This window comes from Chiloscyllium plagiosum, chromosome 2, assembly GCF_004010195.1.
Source record: "Chiloscyllium plagiosum isolate BGI_BamShark_2017 chromosome 2, ASM401019v2, whole genome shotgun sequence".
In the NCBI taxonomy this organism is placed as follows: domain Eukaryota; kingdom Metazoa; phylum Chordata; class Chondrichthyes; order Orectolobiformes; family Hemiscylliidae; genus Chiloscyllium; species Chiloscyllium plagiosum.
Window position 1 is genome coordinate 131,193,516 of NC_057711.1, and position 18,487 is coordinate 131,212,002.

Genomic DNA, 18,487 nt, shown 5'->3' on the forward strand with positions numbered 1-18,487 from the left:
GCAGAGGGAGAAACGGAGTTAACATTTCAAGTTGAATGTAACTCTTCTTTGGAACACTACTGCTGATAATAGCCATGTTAGTCTGAAAAAATATACAAGCACTCACTTCCTTGTGATTCTGCACCTTGTTTAGTTTCATAGAACAGTCAGTTTTCAAAAGGAAGAGCACACTCTGGGGAAACTGTAAGTAAAATAATATAATCAAAATGTTTAAGCTTTGTCAAATTGTACAGGTTACTGTAGAGAAGAATGACTGGGCTGAGACAATTGCTGAAAAGCAAACTTCTGTTCAGTGCTCAAGGAATAAAGACATGATTGTGTTGATAGGCCACTGAAGAAGTCTAACTTAAACAAAGGAACAAGTATGAAACTCTTCAAAGTTGTACCTGATGTATCTGGATTTGCAGATGTTGAGTAAGTTCTAATTACATTTATCTCAACTATGGTAACTTGCAGTATAATACAGAAAAGACCAAAAAAACATAGAAATGTAACATAAAAACAGCAAACTCATATGGTAAAATTTCATAGTACATTTACTTTGTACTCTTTAGAACTTTTGCAAATTTACTTTTCATCTCAGTGTATTATATAATGATTTAACAGTTTGTTTGCCATTACTTTTTGTGTTCACAGATAAGCCTCAATCAACTAGTTCCAGTCCATCAATTATGGAAAATGAATATTTTGGAGAACACTGTGGACATACCAGAATACGTTCATACTGATTTTACAGGGCTTTTGCTTGAACTGCAGAGAGAGATCAGGCAAACCCCATAGAAGTTCTCCTCTCAGGAGTCAGCTAACGAGAAAAACTTGTTGCCTGGAAGCAACATTACATTTCCAGTTGGAGACAGTATTTCAGAGTCAGCTGTTGCATGGTTGGAAGGCTAATCTGTGCCAGCTTCTTTACATGGTTTACCAGAAGCTTCTCAGTCTTTCAGAAGGTCTGTCATTCATTGACACAGATTCTCATGCCACCCTCAGAAACTCACATTTGAGAGTTCTGGGGCTTCTGATGTATACTATCGTCAGTAACCATGCAGACACTAGCTTCAAACCACATGATGTTGTACAATTGGTTAGGTATGAATGACTGAGCTCCGTTCCCATTTGCTTATTACAATGACTGTACTCATCTGTTGTTAGCACAGTTAATTTAGGGCCCTATTTATTTTTCCATTCCTTGGATAGCCTCTATTCCTGTTTCATCTTTTCAACCTTAGCTTGTGCATGGGTTGTCCCCTGCACTTTCTGTGCAGAATTAGAACTGTCTCTGGAATGTTCAGGTATGGTAACTTTACTATTGATAGCTCTGACAACCATATATTAAAAATGTGGAGAAGGCTCTAGCTACACTGGAAAGTAAGTTTGTGACTATAATATAATTTGCATGTTCTTTATATAGCAGCTTGCTAAGTCCCAAATTCAGTAGCGGTATTGGAGGTTAAATTGGGCTGAAAAGCTATTTTTGTTTTGTGCATAACATGTGTTCCTACAGAATTGGCATGTCGAGTAGAAGTTTATGTACAGTTGAGACTGGAAAGCTGCTGCCTAAATTCTAGAATGGGATAAAGCACACACTTACCTGCTGCAGCTTTGGCTTTCCCTGACACAGCCAATGCCAGTCCCTAAGAAAACTAACTTAAAAGACCATATATGTATAATAAAATGAAAGAACTCAGCACCAGTCACTGCTACTTCACTGATGGTCCTGACCCCAGGCACACAGGATAAGCTCTTACCTTTCATAACAACCCCTCTCTATGCCAAATTTATGATGATAAGATCCAAACCCTCAGCATCTAAGGCCTGTCATATCTTTATATTTGTGTTCAGGTAAAAGTGGAAACAGCGGAATTTAATCGTCACTTTTATTAGCTTGTCATTGAATCATGTCCTGTTGGCAAGTGTTCAGTTGTGGTTTGGATCGAGTGTTAAAACTGAGTGGAATTTCCATAGGAGATTGAGAGTATCTTCTTGGAAACTCAAATTCAGTGAGTTTACCAAATTTATGATTTAGAGTTCAGCAATGTGTGTGGTGTCTTATCTTGGAACTGCTGGTCAGATCATTACATTTCTTTCCTGTGCTATAACCAGGTTTTGATTTGCATTTGTATACTGTACCCTTTCATCAATTTACCTTGAGATCTGTTGACCCTCCAAGGGGAACAAAGATATGCTTCTTTTTAAAAAGCTGCTCACCAACCTCCTCAGGGCTGAATTTCAAAACTCCAGGGCTCTCCTGGAGGCTCTCTTGCCTCCAACCATCTTCCTACAGCTCCAAAATGTTTCTTCCCTACTTTTGCCACAAAAAAATGTAGCTCCTTTTAAAGCCACGCCAGAACATGTTTTTAATCAACGTGTTCAGAGATGCTGTTGTTGTATACATCTCTGGATCAGGTAGGACTTGAACACAGGAGGCCAGAAATTGAGACACTATCACTATACCATAAGAACTCTAAGCTATGGCAGACTGTTAACAAATTGCGGCAGCGCCAAGTTAATGAGCTGCAAATAGAAAGTTTACTTTATACTGACACCTCAAACAGAATCTATCAAGCCAGCCTGGAGTTCAGAAGTGTGAGTGGGAGAAGTTATTGGTTGGGAGGCAAAAAGTCAGTATCCCAAAGTTTTACTGGTAAGTTCTGAGAAATTTGTAGTGGGATTTTGTTTTGCATTCATCAGTGTGACATGAATGCTCATTAATACCATAGCGCTTGGAATTATGCTTACGGGTGTAATCTTATTATCCAAAAACAGGATACCCTTATGTTCACAAACCCCACTTCATATTATATACATGAGGTGTGTATCTGGTGGAATAGATTGCTTCATCAAAGCTCCGATGAGTATAAACCTCGCTGACTTGACTCCTTCATTGCAAATGCTGAGAGTGTAAGGAGTGAACCCTGATTGAGTTGACCAGCAGATGAGAGGTTTCAATCATTTGAAGACTGCTTTCTTACAGTTGAATGGTTCCATTATAAGGGATGAAACCTCTTTTTTTTCCCAGCTCATCAAAAGTGTCAGTCATATGCAGCAAAGATAGAATTGCTGGAGAAACTCAACGGAAGAAGGGTCATTGGACTTGAAATGTTAAGTCTGCTTTCTGTCCACAGATGTTGCCAGATTGGTTGAGATTTTCTAGCAGTTTATGTTTTTCTTTCAAATTTCCAGCAATTGCAGTTCTTTGTTTTATTTCAGCAATCTGGCTTGTTGCTGTTGAATGTTTATAGTGTGAGGCGTGAAGCCTGGCCAAACCACTAAGACTTCCTAAACGAGACAGTAACACTGGCCAGTGCCAGAAAACCTGACCAGTGCAGGCAAGCGGGGCACAACTCAAAAGGGCTGTCTTATGGAGTTTTGCATTCACCTAGTTGTAATGGTCAGTGAGCTGATGATGTGTGAGCTGCTTAGTGCGGTAGCTCCTTTGATCTTTTTAAGTTTGAATGTTGGTACATATGTGAGAGACAGTACCACAGGATATAAAATTAAGTGACATATGACTGTAGATGAGATATCTTATTGATACATCTGCCACCCAACTTCCTATGTAACAATTTCTGCAGAGGCAACTCACTAACTCATGAGAATATGAAACATTGAGTAGACGATGCAGTGCATAGAAGATCATTCATCCTCCTGTGGCATGTGAGCCAGGTTCTCTTGCTTGCCTTTTTCTCTTCGAAGCTACCTTTTACAATATGGTTCATAGAATCCCTACAGTGTGGAAACAGGCCCTTCAGCCCAATAAGTCCACACCAACCCTCTGAAGAGTACCCCACCCGATATTTGTTAATGACTTTGAGAAAGAGAGAAAATATACTGTTAGCCCAGTTTGCAGATGACACTAAACTATGTGGAAAAGCAGGTTATGAGAAGAATACAAACAGTTTACAGAGAGATATTGATAGGTTAAGTAAGTGGGCAAAATGTTGGCAAATGGAGTATAATGCAAAGTTGTTCATTTTGGAAGGGAGAACAAAAGAACAATATAATTTAAATGATGGGAAGCTGCAGAAAGCTGCAACACAAAGGGACTTGGGCTATTTGTGCACAAACCTTAGAAAATAGGCACACATACAGCAGGTAGTCAGGAAGGCTAATGGTATGTTGGCCCTTATTTCATGGACTGAAAATGTGTTGCTGGAAAAGCACAGCAGGTCAGGCAGCATCCAAGGAACAGGAGAATCGATGTTTCGGGCATGAGCCCGAAGAAGGGCTCATGCCCGAAACGTCGATTCTCCTGTTCCTTGGATGCTGCTTGACCTGCTGTGCTTTTCCAGCAACACATTTTCAGCTCTGATCTCCAGCATCTGCAGTCCTCACTTTCTCCTCCTTATTTCATGGAGGTTGGATTATAAGAGTAGAGAAGTCTTACTGCCACTGTACAAGATGTTGATGAGACCACATTTGGAGTACTGTGAGCAGTTTTGGTCCCTTTAATTAAGGCAAGACATCACTTCATTGGAGGCAGCTCAGACAAACTCCGTTATGATGATGGATTATTTTATGAGCAAGGCTTAAACAGGTTGGTACTCTACTCACTGAAGTTTAGCAGAATGAAATATGATGTCCTTGAAACATGTAGGAATTGTAAGGACCTTGACAGGGTAAATACTGAGAGGATGTTTCTGCTCACGGGAATGTCTAGGACCAAAGGGCATCATCTCAATGAAAGAGGTGCCAATTTAAGACTGAGATGAGGAAGAATTCTGTCATTTGACCTCTTTGCCACAGAGTGCTGTGCTGGCCGACTCCTTGTTTATATTTACGATTGAGATAGATTCTTGATCAGTTGGGGAATCAAGGGTAACATGGAAAAGGCAAGAAAGTGAGCATTATTTGGTCAGCTGTAATCCTATTGAAACCTGGAACAGACTTGAGGTGCTGAATGACTCGTGTTGCTATTTCTTATAGTCTTATGGTCTTAGGTCCACAGAGGCAGGCAGCCTATAACTGAACATCCAAGACACTGCACTCAGAAAGCAATACAAGCAATACAGAAGCTGGCAACTTATAATTCAGTGCTGTAATCAATGAGTGAGGACTCAGTAAGCAAGAAAAGAGCTATATAATGCATTAGCCCATGCAGCGCAAAGATATCCCATGTAGATGTATGAGATGCATGTATGGCCTTGTGCACAAAGCAATCTGGCAGAAGCATGTACGTCACACATGTCCCTGAGCATCAAGTAAAGTGTTGAAGGGCTTATTTTGGTCTTGATTTGGTCCCAGAGCAGGCATGATCTGTCAGTGCTATCTTTCATGGATGAAGAATCCAGGAGAATGGCATCCATGAAACATGCAGGGACATTATTGTGAAGATGCAGTGGTCAAGACAAGTGTTCAACGATCTGCCGCCACTACATGCCCTCTCTGACTCATCACTCAATAATTCCCTTCATTTAGTTTTTCGATGTTGAAGAGGAGAATTGGAAGTGGGTGTAACTAAAGAGAGTTGGGTCTTCAGTGAAATGCAAATGCATGGAAGTAAGGTAGTTATCACTTAATGAGAGGATTCTAAAGTTGGCACTTAATGTTTGTGGGGAAATTGGAAAAACATTACTCAGTGTCAAGAATCAGATTTTTTTTTCATTCTTACTATATTTTCTCACCTTTCTAGCGCCACACCAGGCATGAGAAAATTTGGCCCTACTGTTTTGCTACTGGCAAAGTAATGAGATTTAGAGAAACTAAGTCCTTTTTTTTTCACTGTCTAACTTGCCAGTTAGAGATTTATAAAAGTTTTATAATTCGAAAAATAAGTAAGATCAAAACCCATATAGAATAGGTGGTAAATAGTCTAGATGAATTGACATTTGGTTTGGCAACCAAGACAGAAGCATAAATGGTTTGATTGTAGAGTTTGTCAGATGGAAGTAACATGGTGGGGTTTCCAATTTGTTATAGATGTTTTGCATCGCCCTTGAATTTTTGATATGGCTCTTGGTTATATAATCAGACTGAGTTCCTGTTCTGGTCTTATGGGGATTTTATTTGGTTATAACTGATACTTAATATTACATCTGCAAGTATTTGTATGCCTGCAGTTTACTTTTTAAGGCTAACAAGTCTTCAAGTTGGAACATGATTATCTTTTATTTTGAATTAGTGAAGCGATTCATATTATTGCAATTGCATCACAATTGTATAGGAGCAGTTGTAGGCATACTGAATGAGATACCTCAGAGGAGAGGTACTCTCTTTGATGCTCCATGGTTCCCGCTTCACAGCAGAATTGTCCATGATGCCCAGTTTAATAAAGTCTTCAGAAAACTCAAAACCTGCGTCCAAATAAGGGAAAAAAAAGTCACAAAAAATAAGATAATGCTAAAGAGTCCTACAAACAGCAGCTGAATCAAGTTTGCATGTTTCATGTTATTTCCTTCCATTCTTAGAAATGTGTATTGTTAACCCATTCGAAACATTGATAAGACTACATTTTAATGTATGGGCATAAAAGACCAGGTCTTCTCTTCAACTTGTTCATGACTAAATTGACATTTGTCATTTACTAAAGATACCAAAGGAAGTAACTATAAAAATTGTGGGTGCACTGGTATTAATCTTCTGAGAATCCTTAAGTTCTGGAAAGTCCTGGAGAATTGGAAAACTAGCAATGTAACACTCTTTATCTAAAAAGGAGGGGGCCAAAACCAGGCAACAGTAGACTGGTTAATGTAACACCAATTATTGAGAAAATGTTAGTCTATTCTATTAGTAATAGTAGAGTATTTTAAAAATATATCATTCTGAATTAGCAGGGCTTAATGAAGGGGAATTCATGCCTGACAAATTTGTTACACTTTTTAAAGAAGGTAACAAGCGGAATAGAGATAAAGGGGAACCAATAGATATAATATATTTGAACTTGCAAAAGACATTTGATAAGGTACTGCATGTAAGACTATTTGATATGATGAAGGCCCATTGTGTTAGGGGTAGTATATTAGCATGGATTGAGCATTGTCTCCCTAATAGAAGACAGAGTTGGGATAAAGGGGCTTTATTTCAAGATATTGACCTCTTTAACTAGTGGAGTGCCACTAGAGGGATTAATGCTGTGGCCACAACTATTTACAATATTTATGAATGAAGGAAGTGAACGTACTGTTGCTAGGTTTGTGGATGACACAAAAATAGACAAGTGTTATGGATGATTAAAAAAAAGTCTATAGAGGGATAAAGACAAATTAAATTTGGCAGACAGAACATAAAGTGGGAAAATCTGTGGTTATGTACGTTGGCAGGAAGATTAGAGGAGTTGAATATTTCTTTAAAGTAGAGAGACTCCAGAAAGCAACAACACAGCAGGATTTGGGGTCATTTTGCATGAATCACAAAAATCTAGCTTCCAGTCGGAAGGCAAATGGAATGTTGGGTCTTTATTTTATCGGTCATGAACTATGGAAATAGGGAGGTCTTGCTAATCTATACAAAGTAATAGTCAGACCACACCTGGAATATAGTGAACAGTTTTGGTTGCTTTACCTAAAGAAGGGTAATGGAGGCGGTCCAGACAAGATTCATTTGGTTGGTCGCGGGTATTGAAGGATTATTTTACGAGGTGAGATTGAGTATGTTGGGCCTGTAATCTTTGGGATTTAGTAGAATGAGAGATGATCTTTTTGAAACATAAGAATCGATGTTTGACTGGGTGGACATGGAGGGATTTGGTCCTCTTGTACAAGAATTCATAACCAGAGGGTATAATTTCAGAGGACGAGACTGTCCATTTCAGAGAAAAGAGGAACTTCTTAGAGAGCAGTGAATCTGGAATTTTTTACCCTAGAGAGGTCAAAGCTAGGTTCTTAAATATATTTAAGGCTGAGATAGGCAAATATTTAATCTGTAAGAGAATCAAGTATTAGGGCGTAAAGATAGGGAAGTGAAGTTGAGGGTTATCAGATCAGCCATGATCTCATGGAATGGTGGAGTGCATTCGATGACCTACTTCTGCTCCTACATCTTGTGGATTTATTTGCCATTTCAACAGCATTGACAAAATAAATACATATCTTTATAAATAGACATATTTTGGCTTAGAGCTGGCTTCTTGGGTCAGTTATCATTTTTCCATTTATGTGAGGGTTTGTCGAACTTGTTAATGCATTACTTGGCATCTCTGCAGGCTTCTAAGTCCTGCAGTAATACCTGACTTTCTGTTTCCAACTTGTATATAGAATCCCTACAGTTTGGAAACACGCCCTTCGGTCCAACAGGTCCACACCGACCCTCCAAAGATTAACTCACCCAGACCCATTCCCCTACTCTAGACCAATGCACCTAACCTACACATCCCTGAACACTATGGGCAATTTAGCATGGCCAATTCACCTAACCTCCACATCATTGTACTGTGGGAGGAAACTGGAGCACCCGGAGGAAACCCACACAGACACGGGGAGAATGTGCAAACACCACACAGACAAATCTCCCAAGGCAGGAATTGAACCTGGGTCCCTGGCGCGGTGAGGCAGCATGATTCCCCATGATTTCCCAGTGATGGGCCTTTCCACATTCGAAGTGAAAGTTACAATGATATAAAATTATTTTCAGTGTTAACATTTAGTTAGTCGTATGCGTTTTCTCTTTCACTTTGCCATAATTCTGCTTGCATTGAGTTCTAGTTTACACATATAAGGGACTAAATGTCTCTTTCTGGTAGCCTCTAGAGGCACCTGAAAAATGGCCCAATTATCCATCGTTGTGACATTTTTCACATTCTAATTGTAAGCAGAGTGCTAATATTGCTTTGAAATTAAATTTTTTTGTCATATTTGTTTGTGGGCCAAGACCAAAAGTTAAGATTGAAAGATGTGCGGAAAGGGATGGGGAAAAAGTGCATGAGTGAATAGCAATAGAAAAGTCTAAAATTGACAGTTAAGGCAGTAAACTGGTAAGAAGCCCTGTCTGTGTGTTGGATGGCTTTTGAGGCTTGTAACACGGGAGAAAGTCAGCATCTGAAAAAAGATACGTTAAACCTTTAGCAAGGACTCCTCATTAAAACCATTTCTCCTGGTAACGTATCTCTCTCTTTCAACTGATAAGTGATTTCCAGCTAATTTCCAGGAGATTCTAGCTCACTTGCATATAATGTTGCATTCCATTTACTAATGTTAAGCACTTTCCATTTGATTTTTGTAAAATTCTTGCCATTCTTCTTAGAGATATCAAAATAGATTAGACCAACAGGAAACAGAATTTCAATGTGTAACAGTGCTGCTCCTTGTTTGTCTACTGGGTTATTTGGATTCTTATCAGCACCAGCTTACTGCAATAAAGATCATTTTCTCATTTGAGTTGTGGTCTCCTTTTTAAAGAAATTTCTGTAAATCTTCACAATTTTGCTGTTCATTCCCAAGATTCAATTCTAGGCAATAATTCCAACCAAAGTGATGTAGCTTTTAAGAAAACATTTAAATCATTTTTACAATTTGAGTGCAGTCATGAGTGTATAGCATTTTAATTTGTGACACTGTCTGAACCGCTTGCATTTTAAATTGTTCCATTTTTTTAATCATCTTTGTTTACTCTTTTATGCATTCTGATGTTTTGACAGGAAACCACAAACCTTTTATTGAAATGAGAATTTTGAGTGCCTCAGGTTATTGATGAAACGGATAGTAGATTATAGTTTATGAAAATAAATGAACATTATTCAGATTGATTGATTAACAAAAACAATGAGATTGACATCACTATAGCATATGCTGATTTGATTACAAAGAAATTAAACAGTGGAACATAGAGTGTGCAGAAAAACTGCAACATGTCAAACAGGGCCACCAGGGATAAAAACAGTACAGAAAGTGGGCACAAAATAAAAACAGAATGCGCAAGAAATGAGCTGCAGCTAGTCGTCTGCAAATTAGCATTTTAGTTATTCGCTGTCACCAGAACCCTGTAAATTATTGTATTAAAAGACAATGGATGGAACTTTGTGAAGGCAGTTTTAACTGCTGACCAGACAGCTGGCAAGAATTCCACATCACCTGTTTTCAAGAAAAGCTTCTTGTCTATTGTACACATTGCACTTAAGAGGCCAATGATGGGTCTTCCACCAAATCAAGGACCGAAGTCAAAAGTGCCACCTGCTGAGAGTTGTTGATCAATCAGAGGCCAGCAGCAGTGGAAAGGAGGTTCATAGTGGAATCGGGTAGCATTCTGCAGCCCCACGTGCACCCTCAGTGACAAGCCCCATGGTCAAGCACTGAGTGCTTTTGAATGAGGAATGGGCTATTATCAGTGATGGTGGGATGATTCCCTTACATGGGAATTACTGCTCTTTCAAAGGCCTTAATTGATTGTGGGCATGCCATCCATAGGCCACCTTACCACAGGTTTAATCAAGATGGAAGTGGGTAAGTGTGGACGTCCCACCTGTAACCTTCCCACCTGACTTAGCCGTTAGCAACCAAATATAGACTAGGAGACAGCATAGGATTCTGCAAATTAAAACATTTCTATTTTACTTGACACATAGTTTTTGACCTGGCTTTTTACCTCTGGTGTAATATCATATGGATATCATGTGACTCATCATAATTTAAAAAGTAGAATTTAAAGTATAATTGTTCACTGACTGCAGATAAAAGAATTACATTTCAACCTTTTGCTTCATACAATTACATAACTTGCTGTAAATACTTAAAGCGTGGCATGTCACAGTTACATAAGTATTTCCATTTGCATCTTATTAGCTTTTGCTCTTTAGATAATTTTGTAATGTAGATGAGCGTACAAAATAGTAAACTATTTAATATGTTTAGTTGTATACATTACAATGTTTACCCTTACAGCTATTTCATTTCCTCAATGACCCACACATACAAATAAAAATGTGGGCAGAATCTGATCGGGGTCTGTGGAAGAATCATGTGGGACATCGTGCAAGATCAGTCTTGACATTGAGAGTAATTCTGTGAACCTTTTAACTAAATTCCAAGTCTTGAAGTGAGATGCTCACTAGGCAATATTGAGTTGGCTATTAAGAGGGATTATTATTTGTTAATGATCTTATTAGCAACAAGTCTTGCTTCATTATTATGCATCTTCCTATTCAATTGCCCACTGAGAGCAGAGATTTCTCAACATGGAAGTCAGTGTGGCTATCTGGCGAATACAACACTGCTTGCTCTAAAGGACGACCGTGTTTGTATACTGAGCATCAACCTCTAAGGGTACAGGCCACAAGCACCCAATGGCCGCAGACATTGGCACCTTTCATGTGTCAACCTTTAAAAATATTCATGGCACGTTTTCAATTTACTGACAGTATGCCTCACTGCTGCATTTTGGGGCAAAATAGTAGCTATCATTGTAGTGCTGCAGCAAGGATGCTTTGCTGTCAGGGACACGCACCCAGCTTATGGACTGGAGCAGGTTGCATCTCTGGCCTGATTGCTTGCTTTCGTTGTGCTTACTGTCTCTGAGCCTTTCTGAATGCTCATAAATTCCCTGCCTTGCCTTGTTTTGCCATTTTGCACTTCTCCCCTCGGCCAGAGCTATCAGGCTACAGTGCTGTGTTTAGCTTCCTCAAAGTTAGGAAGCTCATCATGATCATCAGCAATAGTCAAGTCAAGTGCTTTATTGGTGTATCTACTACAGTAAGTCAAAGGCAGTCTTTGATGTCAGTCCAGAATGGGCCTGGTTGGTTTGCTGCTTGAGATGGTCAGAGTGAAGAATATCTCCTTTTAAAGAGGTGAGGAGCCAACTGTCAGGCAAGTCGCCACACTTCCTCACTCCTTTTACTCAGTTGCAGACTGTTTCCACCCTGGAATAAGAAAGAGGGAGATAGGTATTAAGGGATCAATGTGGGTGGCTCAGCTATTAGTTTTAGTGCAGTTAGAGAAGTGCCCTGAGTGATTGAATAAGCAGCGCGGAGAGCATGCAGGGTTAATGGGATAGGTGACAGTAAGTGAGTTTAGATATTACAGGCAGTGGTGAGAGGTGCAGATCATGAGCAGTAGCAGAGACAAAGTGAGTGCGGTTTCACTGTTCATAGAATCATAGAGATGTACAGCATGGAAACAGATCCTTTGGTCCAACTTGTTCATGCCGACCAGATATCCCAACCCGATCTAGTCCTACCTGCCAGCATCCAGCCTATATCCCTCTGTACCACCCTCTGCCTGAAAACGTTTCTCCTTAGGTCTGTTATATCTTTCTCCTCTCACCCTAAACCAATGCCCTCCAGTTCTGCACTCCCCCACCCCAGGACACTTTGTCTGGTGGACTGGAGAAGGACATTGACCTTCTTCCTACAGTGCTAGGCATTCCTTAAGACTGCTGAGATCACGTTTACCTAGATGACCTCCTCTGAGGGTCCTGGGGAAAGATGACATCTTGCCTTTGCATCACTGTCCAGAATCTACAGTATGACAGTCACAAACAGATTTCAACTTTTCCCTTTCCCATATCCGTGGCAAATGACAGGAATGGAGTGGGGCAGCTTCAGGTTGACAGAACTCATCTAGATCAGCACAACATTTTAAAGATAGCTCCAGTATCCCAGTAGTGATGAATTGTTTCATGACTGGAAAATATAGAATGGGGTACACACCCATGCATACAGACCTTGGTCTCTGATTTATCAGCCTCACCCCCATCATCACGGCACATTGCTGATCCATTTAAATACAGTTCTACACTTCAACGTGCAATATCACCTTTTATTGCAATACTGTTAAAAGGATACTTTATACACAGGGAGAAGCTCCTGACTCATTGAATCTGACCAAGTCATTGAAGGGAGTGGGTCATTGTCAGTCCACTGGTCCATCAATTAAAAGTCCGGGGTGGTTATAAGGAGTTACTGCTGCAGGAGAGAACCTTGGGAAATAACTTGTTGCTGGAATGCAGAGAGTATAACTGAAGGGAAAGGAATAATGCAGGAGGAGTTATCATCGACAGTCGGCAATACCTTAGTTTTGATGGGGGTGCAAAGGACCACTATATCTGACATGCTGACTTTATATTCCTGGGGTTGTGTACATTTGGGGGGTGCAAGAGATTGAAACTCACTGTGTGAGGAGTGACTGTTGTTTCCTTCCATTGTACTATCAATAACAAGTGAAAATGGATGTGACCACATCAGAATGGACAGGTTAAGGCCTCCTCCGCACCAGTCTATTCACCAGCTTCTCCAGCTCCCTGTCCACACAGGGCAGCACCATTTTCCCTTTATCTGCCACATATAGAGCAAATTTGTTGAACTGTACAGGTCAGGTCCAAGCTGCCAGCAGTTGACCAGTTGCTTAAAGATGGCACTGGTGCCTTGAATCCTGAATGTCCTTGTAGCAGAGTGTATTTTGTCCAAAAGGAGTGGGAGAATGCGACGAGCTGGTCACCATAGTGCATGGTTAATGACGCGAGTTTGAGATGAAAGTGTGAGAACACTTGCTGGGCCTTGTAGAGAGAAATTCTCCGTGACATTGCTAAAAATGACACTGCCGATTTCCAGTAAGATTCAACTCTGAATCACGAAGGATGATACTATGTTTTGGAAGGTTTGACTTCCATTCAGCATTCTAATCTCTGCTCCTGTTGCTACTTAAACAGATATCTCAAGAATAAACTGCAGCAGCTAATACTCGAGACAAGGCCAGCACCTCACATGACTCTGCATCACTCATATCACCTGTCACAAACACCAAGGCTCCAATCTATAAAACACTCTCTTTTATGGCTTGAATAATGGGGATGGACTGAGAGAGCCATTGCATACTGCCTCCCTTCACTGCCTTCATAATTATCCTGAGATTTATTTCTTGCAAGTTAGTGGACTTCCTGAGAAGGTGCCCAACAACAGTCAAGTGCTTGAGTAGGTGTAGATATGGCTGTTGTCTCTCTATCAAGACCATCCAACCTAGTCCACACTTCTGTAAACAACAGAACATCTGACAGATGACCAACTGAAACAAAAGCCATTGAGGAATTAGGTACAGCAACACAAGTTACAGAGCCGTCTGATGACCCATGGCAAGGAGCCACAGGATCAATGAATTGATGTAAATGCAGGGGTGTAGCATACTGAGCAACCATATGTTGCATGGTGGTACAGATCTTGGGAAGCCTTCTTTCAACTTGAGTTTGGTGCTGCAGCAGTATTGTAATGAGGCTTCATTTCTCAACTTGTAGACAATACGAAAGGTGATTGGCATAGTGCAATAGCTACCAGTACTGTGTTCCATTGTCACCTGGAATGTGTGTACTGTACTGTGCAGTTAAGTGCATGACAACATATGTAGTCTCTGGACACCTTGATAATGCTGTCTCTATTTACCTTTTTTGACTATTCACATTCCTGTGGAGAATTTGAAGTAAAACTCCAAGGTACGGCTCATGACCACGTTCATGTAATTACCCTTCCTGAGCCTCTTCGGCTGGCTACTCCACTCTCTAGCAGTCTCGAAGCGAGGAGAACTCCTGCCATGCAGCCTGCATCAAGAGCTTGCAACGTGGTGTCTTAACGTGGGGAGGCTGCTGCATTGCAGTTACCCCACAGTTCTGGGTGACCAGGAAATATTCCCACTCTTACCTCCTGCCAGAGGTATATTGGAAGAATTTGCAGATTGTGAATCAATGTGCTTGCCCACCCCACAAGTGGCCATCACATCCTGGGGTTGTCGCTTGAACCAGAAGCTATGTGCCTTCTGGTAGGGAGACTATCAGGAATAGATGAACAGCTCTGAGACAAAACATTTTCCCTCATTGGGGTGCAAAGCCTGTCTAAAACTAGTTCATGTTTCTTGGATTATGAAGTGGCTTCAGGGCAATGCTGCTGTAAGAATATGATTTACTGCAAACTTAGTTGGCAACAGAAGGGAAAATTCTGCCACTGGTAACATTTTTTCTGTGCATAAATTGCAGTCTGTCAAGCAGGTGTCCAACTAACAAGTTTTCCATACTGGTCCACAGGGGGAGCTCCTCAGTCATTTACTTGTCCTTTTTGTTAACCTCCACATGCCTTTATGCATCCACTTTGTATATTTTTTCCACTCATTAAGTATATTGTAAAAGTAGATTTGAATATTAAACAACTTCTCTATTTCATACCCTGAATGTTCTTTTGCTAGTCTTAGCAAACGGGAGAGTATACACTTGTTACGCGTTTAATTATTATTTGGTCTATATGGATTGGCTCATACTTCGGTAAAATGCTGTAAATTAACAAAATAACCAAGCATTCCATACAAACATACCATACAGTCATCTTCCTATTGTTTATGCAAGAAGAATTTATAGGTGAATAATGTGTTTTCAATTTAAATTGCAGCAAATGAAGACCCCAGAGAATCGGTTTCCAGGCCATAATGTGACACCACAGTACAGGATGCATTCTTACTACTCTGCAGCCTCATACCTGGGCCAAGGCCTGAGCACAGCTGCTTGTGTTCCTCAGTTGTTTACTCTGGAAGATGGTTCTTCTTTCTCAGATGTAAAATCCAATGGTAGGTAGTTTTTTTTTCCCTAGTTCTATTATTAGAGATGCAGTGATTTAAATAAGGCATGTTTTAATAAATCTGCTCAGCATACATTCCTTTCAAAGCTAACATCAACTTCAAAGTCATTTTTTCGAGTGGATGAATTACACGCTCATCACGGTGAATAGAACTGGGCCATAGAATCTTTTTCCTTTCTTAATTGAATGTCACCGTCAGGCACTCCAGAGATCTCATATTGCAGAGGTGAAATACAGGATAAATTCTTCTCGAGGAGAAAGTGAGGACTGCAGATGCTGGAGATCAGAGCTGAAAATGTGTTGCTGGAAAAGGACAGCAGGTCAGGCAGCATCCAAGGAGCAGGAGAATCGACGTTTCGAGCATGAGCCCTTAACCCTAACCCTCATTCCTGAAGAAGGGCTCATGCCCGAAACGTCGATTCACCTGCTCCTTGGATGCTGCCTGACCTGCTGCGCTTTTCCAGCAACACATTTTCAGCTAAATTCTTCTCGACTCAGCCTAAGTCCTGTGAAGTGTACTCTCCACTGCACCAGTGTGACTTTTTCTGTTTCCCAAAATTTCCATAGTTATTGGTATTAAAATTATTTTAACCCACCTTCTTATGTAACTTCAAACATTTTTATATCTTACTTTTAAACATTGAAAGCTCAGAAAGTATTGGAGCACTGCAGTTGCAGTGCATGTGAATTGTAGAAATAGTTATTCAATTAATTTGCATCACAAAAGTTTAGGACATAATTAGCCAAGGAAGAACATCTATGACAAAATAAAAGCAGAAACAATAAGAAACTTATCATATTACTCTCTTCAAATCTGAAATTAAGTTTTTATATATAAATCCATAGTTAATGCTACAGATTTTACACGTCAAGAGAACACACTAAGTGCAGAATAAGTCACTCAGCATTTGAAAATGAAGTATGAATAAAAATTTAGAATGTCAATCAGAACTGAAAGTTTATTATCTTTGTTTAATTAAGTGATCTCTCTCAGCTAGTTCTTTAGTGCAAATATCTGGGGTGTTCTTTATTTTAAAGCAGGTATTACTTATTAAACATACCTTAAACGCACTCAAAGACTACACATGCCCAATCCTTTGTTTTCGGAGGTTCACAATCCTCTTAGTAAAATAATTTCTCCTTACCCCGACCTAAATGGTATCTCCCCTTTTTTAAACTGTGCCCCAGCTCTAGATTCCCCAATCAGTGAAAGTATCTTGTCTCTTTAAGTATTTGAAAGGTTTCAACGAGATCAACTCACATTTTTCAATTCTGTAGAGAATACAGGCCCAGTTTTCTCAATCTCTCTCTTCATTATCAGCTCTGCCATCTTGGGAACAAGTCTGGTTAAACTTTTGTAGCACTCCCTCTACAGCAATATTATCCTTCCTGAAGTAATGAGACCAAAACTGCACACAGTACTCCAAATGTGGTCTAACCAAGCTCTTGTACAATTGAGACAAGACTTCACTATTCATGTACTCAAATCCTCCTGGAATAGAGGCTAACATTCTATGAAATAAAAAAAAATGCTGGAAATCAGAACTACAAACAGCAATTGCTGGAAAAACACAGCATATGTGTCAGCGTATGTAGAGAGAAAGCAAAATAAACATTTCAGCTCCAGTGACCCTTCTTCACAACTGATTGTAGCTGGGAAGAGGTTGGTATGTATACTAAAGGGGGAGTGGGAGGAGGCGGGAGAAGTAAATGATAGGTTGGGATGGAGCCCAGCAAAGGAGAACAACAGTTAGGCCGACAAAGGAATGGATAAGGGTCTTTCTGGAAGAATCAGTAGCTGCTAATGGGCACCACTTGAAGCTAACAGTGGTTTGTATGTAGTGACCCATGATATCAAGGCTTAGTGTGTGGGAGTTGGGGTAAAGTCATGGGAGAATGAGCTCAAGCCCTAAAATTATTGAACTCAATATTGAATCCTGAAGACTGAAGGATCTCCAAACGGAAAATGAGATGCTATTCCTCCAGCTTGTGCTGAGCTTCACTGTAGCACTGTAGTAAACCAGAGACAGGATGCTGGCGGGGAATACAGTAGTGTGTTGAAATGGCAGGCATCTGGAAGTTCAGGTGTTTTGCAAAATGGTTGCTCAGTTTGTGTTTTGTCTCCCTAATATGGAGGAGAGTATGTTGTGAGCAGCTAATACAGTAGACTAGACTAAGTGCAGCTAAATCACTGCTTCACCCTGGCAGGTGTATTTGGGGCCTTGGATAGTGAAGAGGAAAGAGGTAACGAAAGGAGGAAGTGTTATACCTGTGGTTATGTGGGAAGTTGTTGTGAAGATGTGGGCACGTATTGAGAGTGGAGGATGACTAGACCATGGTGTCCCAGAGGGAACAGTCTCTACAGAATGCTGATAAGGGTGGAGAGATGAATATGTGTCTCGAGGTGGCTTCCCAGTTAGTGACTATTCATTATTCTGGACAGATCTTTACCCATTCCTTTTTCCGCCTAACCATTGTGCTCCCTCTCTGAGCTTCATCTGCACCTGTCATTTGCTTCTCCTCCCCCACCACTACCACCACCATACTCTTCAGTAATCTTTTCCCAGTTACAATCAATTCTGAAGGAGAGTCACTGGACCTGAAACGTTAACTCTGTTTTCTCTTTACAGATACTGAGTTTTTCCAGCAATTTCTGGTTATTCTTCCAACATGACTTAAGCCTTCTTTGCTGCACCGGCTTTTAGCCTCCAGTGACTTCTGACAGGGAGACCTAGGTTTCTTTGTACATCTCCACTCTCTAACCTCTTAACTATTTAAGAAATTCTCAACATAATTTTCTACACATGTTCTTTCGGTCTGCCATGTTCTTGCCCATTCACAAAGCTTGTCCAAATCTTCTGTTGTATTGTTTTAGGGCCAACATTATTAAAAATAGTTGCTAAGGATTAAAAAACGTTTTCCTGACTTTTGCTCCTTGTTTTTTCCTTAGTTCCCCCTTAACTACACAATTTGCAGCCATACTATTGTCAGTTCATGAATGTGCTCTCACTCTGA

The 18,487-nt window shown here is 40.3% G+C and overlaps 1 protein-coding gene across 2 annotated transcripts in view; it reads left to right on the plus strand.

Annotated features, from left to right (window-relative positions):
- Positions 1-18,487, plus strand: part of LOC122563980 (doublesex- and mab-3-related transcription factor 1-like) — a 138,056-nt gene that overhangs the window by 87,545 nt on the left and 32,024 nt on the right. For both annotated transcript variants that reach the window (XM_043718374.1, XM_043718386.1), the window contains exon 5: positions 15,287-15,461. In XM_043718374.1, the coding sequence (XP_043574309.1) occupies positions 15,287-15,461 (175 nt within the window). The remainder of the gene's footprint in view (positions 1-15,286; positions 15,462-18,487) is intronic.